At 35.5% G+C, this 6,675-nt stretch overlaps 1 protein-coding gene across 2 annotated transcripts; it reads left to right on the top strand.

Annotated features, from left to right (window-relative positions):
* The first annotated feature begins 591 nt into the window (after positions 1 to 591).
* Positions 592 to 6,319, top strand: LOC18435635 (putative protein phosphatase 2C 59). Of its 2 annotated transcripts, none has more exons than XM_006845678.4 (9): positions 592 to 935; positions 1,807 to 2,031; positions 2,743 to 2,870; positions 3,079 to 3,177; positions 3,311 to 3,469; positions 3,696 to 3,782; positions 4,208 to 4,299; positions 4,522 to 4,596; positions 5,977 to 6,319. In XM_006845678.4, the coding sequence occupies exons 2-9, from the start codon at positions 1,955 to 1,957 to the stop codon at positions 6,121 to 6,123; spliced, it is 864 nt and encodes a 287-aa protein (XP_006845741.3). In that variant the 5' UTR covers positions 592 to 935; positions 1,807 to 1,954; the 3' UTR covers positions 6,124 to 6,319. The 2 variants fall into 2 exon arrangements, with proteins under 2 accessions (XP_006845741.3, XP_088709167.1); XM_088853041.1 differs by having other exon boundaries at positions 1,791 to 2,031.
* Positions 6,320 to 6,675: the final 356 nt, after the last annotated feature.

The following is a 6,675-nucleotide window of genomic DNA, read 5'->3' as shown; positions in this document are numbered from 1 at the left end:
AAAAATAAGTGCAGTTGGCATTAGCTATAGAAGTAAGGTGCACCTTCAAATTTTATCATGGTATATAATTTTGATGTAAAATGTTTTTAAGATTATCTTAAATTTTATTTTTATATCTAATTATAAAATTTTAAATTTAAAAAATAATTAAAATCAAGTAGATCTATAAATAAATGAAAATCTTGAAAGTGGACCATATAGATAATACGCTGTAAAATATATTATTTATGAGATTTAAAATTTTTTTATTTTTCATGGTCATACATCTCGATATCGAAACGATCAAAAACTGCTTTGTTTTTCTACATTAAAACTGCTTTGTTTTTCCGATGGATTTTTCAGGGGCATGCGTAGTTCTACATTAGAACGTTGTTTGTCTTTTAAAAAATGAGGAGAAGAAAAAGAAAGAAATTATTTATTTATTTATTTTGATCTTTATCATTGTGTGGTGTTGTCTGTTGACCAAGTAAAAGGGGCAAAGAGAAGCCGACACGTCACGCACCTCGGGTACGGAGGTGTCCCGCCTGTTTTTATGGTATTGGTGGTATCTGTGCTTTGGTTTGTTACCGAGGTTTTCATTGTTGGTTATTTGCAGTTCTGCACCTCTCATTTTCTCTCTCTACTCTCTCTCTTTTTTCGTGACCCTTCTACCCAGTCGCATCTCTCTCTCTCTCATTTCGCGGCCTTCTCTCTCTCTCTCTCCAATTGTGGCTTTCTCTCTCTACACCTGGGGTTTCTCTCTATATTCTCTTTTCTTATTTGGTGACCTTTCTAACCAGTGACCTCTCTCTGTTTACCTCTCTCTCTCTCTCCATTTGTGGCCTTATCTCTATATCTGGGGTGTTCTCTTTCTCTCTCTAAAGTTTGGGGCAATTCTCTCTCTACATTTGGGGCATTCTCAACCACTTCCGCACATTGTTCTTCCGACGTTTAAGGTTTGAGTTTTCTCTGTCCTCTTTTTTCGATCATGTGATTATGCTCTTTGAATTGGACGTAATTAACCATATTAATTAATCAGCTGTTGAGGTTTTCTGTTTTTTTTTCCTCTGTTTTTATTTTGTGGTTTAATTGTTGAATTTGTCATGGTTTGGTGTGTTAATTGATTGGCTCGGTTATGCTATTTCATGGGTTAGTAATTGCTGATTGTTATTTATGAAAAAAATGGATTTTGGATTTGGGTTTTGCTCCTTATGGAATGTGATTGTAAGTTATCGAGATTCCTGATGTTTTCTTTTTGGTTTTCATGGGATCTGTTTTGATTTTGATTACTTGTGGTGAAATTTGTGGTGTCATAGCTGTCCAGATTAATCATTTGTTCAGTTTGATTGCTCTGTAGTGGAAGATTTGAGCTCTCTCTCGATTGATTGTTTTCCTCTGCTTGGGTTCTCATCCTTGGCATGCTGGAAACACAAAACTGAGAAAACTTTGATGCTAATATGTTAAATTTAGAGCTTTGTTCAGAACTGTTTACTACAAAAGCATCTATTACACCACACAAAATATGATATCAAAATTTCAATTCTCACCAGAGCCTAGTTTTTCTCTCCCGATTTTCATTTTAAAAAATTATGGCTTTTTCTCTAATTTGATATAGAGGCTCTTAGTCCCAAATGTAATCCTATTCTCTCAAAATTTAAATTGCTTACTCTGTTATTTGTTAATCTGGCCGTCTTATTTCCGTTAATATTAATAAGCTTTTGCTCCAGATGCAACTTTATTTTCAATTAAACTGGTTCCTTTGTTATTTGTTACCTCAATCATCTCATTTATGTTTTTGCTTATGTATTAAGCTTTTTTATTGGGCAGGTTACTTTTAGAAACTGCAAAGTACATGGTCCTCATTTGATGGTTGTATCAAGTTTCTTAGACATGATCGAAGTTTGTAAGGGGAGTGAGAAACTCAATTCTGAATGATCAGAGTAATTTAAAAAAGTGTCACAAGCTTATAGGAATCATGGGGTTTGTTAATTCTGGCTTCTCTTCAACAAGCACACAATTCGAACAAGCCCGAGTTAGTGGAGGAGGTAGAAGGTAAATCTAAAACTTTCTGCTCATCTTATTGTTGTTTTTTAATCCATTTTCACATTGAAGGCACAGGTTTGAGCTATGACCTCTTAACATCATATGAATAAGCGCCATTGTATAAATTGCATTTTGATCCAACAAACTATGTAGAAGCATTTAACAATAAGCTGGGGCCATTATTGTGCTATTCATAATTGAATTTTTTTATTTTATTTTTTAAATGTGGAACCACAGTGCGTGTCACCTCATGTAAATTCATATTGAATTATTGGATTGATGGATCCTATTGAAATTGAGAAAGGTGGGTAGTTTTGAATCCAAGAAGCCACTTCTGAATCAAAGCCTTTCTTTTCAAGACAGAAAAAAAGAAGGAAGCACCACCCTTACATGAATTAGTGTTTTCATCTCCTGAGAGAACACCCATGTCTTGATCTTTGTATAGCTTCTTTGCCACCAAAATGGCATCTATGTTGGGTAGTTGAGCATGAGTAGCAATAGCATAATTTGGTCGTTCTTGAGTTGATGAATATTCTTCACTTTTTCCATCTATTGCTTGTTTCTATGTACCATCTTAGAAGAGGCTTTCGAATACCACATCATGTTAAGTTTAAGAATTAGGAGGTGACCCTGATTCTTTCCAAGCTTCACCTACTAAATGCGAAAGATCATTGTCCAGGAGGAAATGATACTAATTAGTTACTTATTTTATTGCCACAGTCAAAATCTCAAATTTAGCTATGGATATGCAAGTTCGCCAGGGAAAAGGTCTTCCATGGAAGATTTTTATGAGACCAGAGTGTGTGGTGTTGATGGACAAATTGTTGGTCTTTTTGGCGTATTTGATGGTAAGTGTTAAAATTAGTAAGCGATCTAATCTTGTTAGAATTTCTTAGCAGGTTGATGAGTAGTCGGAAACAAACCTTGGGCACATTTTGTGTATAATTTGCAATTGTTATAGTGCAATATTTGTGGATAGAAATTTCTTTTATAGTTGTATCTCATGTTGGATTTTTTTTCTCAACATTTGGAATTTATGGTGAAATTTGTGTTCAGGTCATGGTGGTGCACAGGCTGCGGAGTATGTGAAACAAAACCTTTTTAGCAATTTGATAACTCATCCGAAGTTCTTTTCTGATACCAAATCAGCCATAGGTTTGGTCCTCTCTTTTGACCCCCAAATTTATTCTATAATTGTTGTTGGGTGATCTTATGGGCCTCCTTTTTACTTGTAGATCTTTTTGTTTCATTTAAAACTTAATATTTTTTTGGTCTCCTACTTTTGCAGCCGATGCCTATAATCATACAGACTCAGAATTCCTAAAGATAGATGATAACTATCAGAGAGATGCTGGATCAACAGCATCCACTGCTGTTCTTGTTGGTGATCGTTTGGTAGTTGCGAATGTCGGGGATTCACGGGCTGTTATTTGTAGGGATGGAAATGGTAAGCAACAAAGTTTAACCTTTTTTTTATTACAAATTATCTCTTCTTTATGTTACGAATTCATCGTTTACAAATAGTGACTTGCCTTCAAATTACATTACTATATAGACTGATAGATTGATGGAAAAGATAGATAGATAGTTTGCGTATGTGTTTGTGTGTAGCTGTATGATTTTCCTCTGAAACATGCTCATATGACGAAACCAACGTATTGTTGATTATGCAGCTGTAGCTGTCTCACGTGATCATAAACCAGATCAAAGTGACGAAAGGCAAAGAATTGAGAATGCTGGAGGGTTTGTGATGTGGGCTGGTAAGATGACAATTTGATTGCTATTTGTTTTTCGACTTCGGATATGAAAGAGTGAGTTTTTTCCTCTTAGTGGGATGGGTGGGAGGCGACAATAGCTGGGATTCAAAACTTGAACTAATTTGTGCCCTTTATACTCAAGTCATCAAGTCTAACCCCAAGATCTGGGAAAATTTGTTCACCAAAGGTCTTATTTACCATGACACATGCCATGGAAACATTATGCTCGTAAGGTTACCATCATCCAACATTTAAGTTAGTGACATATTTGGTGGGAACCACAACCATTACTATTCAAAACACCGATGTGATGAATATGGTCCCCATGATCACACTATTTCCCAAGTCATTTAGTATATTTTCCCTTTTATAAACATACCTTTTCTCATGGTAATTTGGTCGAGGACTGATTAGTATGCCAATTACAGGCACTTGGCGAGTTGGGGGTGTTCTAGCTGTCTCTCGTGCATTTGGTGATAAACTCTTGAAGCAATATGTTGTGGCTGACCCTGAAATCAAGGTCAGAGAACTATCTAATGATAAATGACTTGTTTTTCATAAGTTAATCTGTCATGGTAGAGAAAGTCCTGCATCATGGGTTACTAAAATGGCATGTATTTTTTCTCATTTTTTGGAAAATTGTTATTCCACAAAGTTGTTGATGCATTTGATGGATTCCTTGATTATAAATACATTAAAGTTGGACAGTTTGACTTGACGGATGTTGGTTTGTGAATTTTAGGAGGAGGTGATTGACAATTCTCTCGAGTTTCTCATTCTTGCTAGTGATGGTCTGTGGGATGTCGTTACCAACGAGGTTTTTTTCCAGCCTTGGGACTTCTTTCCGTTCTGATATTCAATTGCTTGTTCTTCTATGAGAATAGTCGCTGTCAATTTCTAAGGCCTATTGTAGGCAATAATTACATAAACCCACGTGGTTATACTTTAGCGTAAGCCCCTCAGAGAAATAGGGGTCCATGATCTGGTCTAGGTGATAAATAAAAAAGTGAATTCATGCAAAAAGTGGGAGGAGTCCACCATTTTCAATGAACGTAGGTCATCCCTATGGTTGAAGATGGATCTGGGCTTTAAGAATTCAAATTTTTTTTTTAAAAAAAATTTTTTATGTTTCAAATCAAAGATGTGTAAAATTTCGGCCCAATAAATATGTATTTTGGAGCTCGGCTTATGCAGGAACTATATACGCGTTAGCTTATAGAATCTTGGGAAATTGATCAAAATATCTCTAAGATGAACATTTCAAAATTTTATCCATTTGTAATTCTTCCAACTCAAGACCATGATATTTTTATGGGTTATTCTAAAATTAAATAAAATGATGTGGGTAAAATGCTAAATTAATCATCTCATGTGTGTATTTTGATAAATTACCCTAGAAGCTATCTTACCTATTATATATATCAGTTTTGAAGACTAGGATGCTGATTCCATAGAAGATTAGAGACCATGCACAAAGGAAACTTGGCACTTATACGTATTAAGCAATACAATACTACCTAAGAAGAATCTTATTTGATAATGCATAATGCATGTACTCGTTGTATGTTGGTCAACTATAGACAAGGACACACAGACCATTTCCTACTTTGAAGATTTGAATGGACTAGCAAGCTTGCTTTTGAATTAATTGTAAGACTTCTTAAACACATGTTGCTTTGAACACATTTTGCTGTAAAGGTTACCTGAATTTGCTCTAAGATCTTTACCAATGGTGGTGATTGAAATTGCGGTGCTCCGGATTGGGTCTCAATGGGGACCGACCTGGTTCCTAACTAGAACCGGGAATCGGTCTAATTTTGACAAATTAATGCGGTTCTATTGGAGAAGAACCGGGTGAGTCTATCTGGGAACCAGGCAATCCGGATGTGCTGAATGTCAGATTCCCATTCATTTTATTTTATTTTCTTACTTATTTTGTTTTCAGATATTGTTTATATTTGGACCAATGCCCACTTTGGAGAATCAATATGATTCAATTCGGGTCAGGGATCCAGATTGGCGCAATTATGACCAATCCAGCCTCCCGATCTAGGTTTTAAAACACTGGCCAAGAGCATAGAGAAGTAGCAATTTGTTGGTGCTTAGTCACATGGATAGAGATTGCATATTTTCAAAATTTTCATTGATGACTAAATTTAGATATAGATGATATATTCTTAAGTCTTTTCATATTCAGGAGGCTGTTTCCATGATAAAGTCCATAGAGGATCCAGAAGAGGCATCCAAAAGGCTAACTCAAGAAGCTTATCGCAGAGGCAGTGGAGATAATATCACTTGTATTGTTGTGCGTTTCGAGGCTGGGCAAGGGGAGACTGGTCCATGAAATTCTTTAAAGGCGTGCTCTTTCTCCTGGTCCAGCAAGACCATGGATTTCCATGGGTTTCAGGGTTGTGTAATAGTTAAATCCTTACGTTTAAGATCGAGATTTGAAGGCAACATGATTTGTTTTGTTCAATTCTATTTGCTCTTTGATGTAATTTGTGACCTTGGAATAATATGCCTACAACTGTCAAATACCATTTACCGGACCTTTTTTTTTTTTTTTTTGTGAATTATTCTTTTTTTTTTTTTTGTGAGTTAATTGCTGATAAATTATTTTAAGTGTTTGCATTATTTGATATTGAAATGCATTTCAATATCAATTCTTTGTACCACCAGCCATGGCCTCTCTTTTAACATTTGCTTGTGTCTGATATTGGCTCGTGTTTATTGTTTTATGGATGAGCACATACTACAGTATAGGCTACACAATCTAGATTGAAGGAAAAAGTAATAAAGACTAGATTTGTGCATCAGTAAAGTATTTTTCTTCTGGAAGGGATAGGGGTTGGGCCATCCTGAATGAGGTAAAATATGATGGCCGTTTTAAGCCATC

The sequence above is a fragment of the Amborella trichopoda genome, chromosome 12, assembly GCF_054954075.1.
Source record: "Amborella trichopoda isolate Santa Cruz 75 chromosome 12, AtrichopodaSantaCruz75HAP2 v2.0, whole genome shotgun sequence".
In the NCBI taxonomy this organism is placed as follows: domain Eukaryota; kingdom Viridiplantae; phylum Streptophyta; class Magnoliopsida; order Amborellales; family Amborellaceae; genus Amborella; species Amborella trichopoda.
This window is presented reverse-complemented; position numbering and strand designations above follow the sequence as displayed.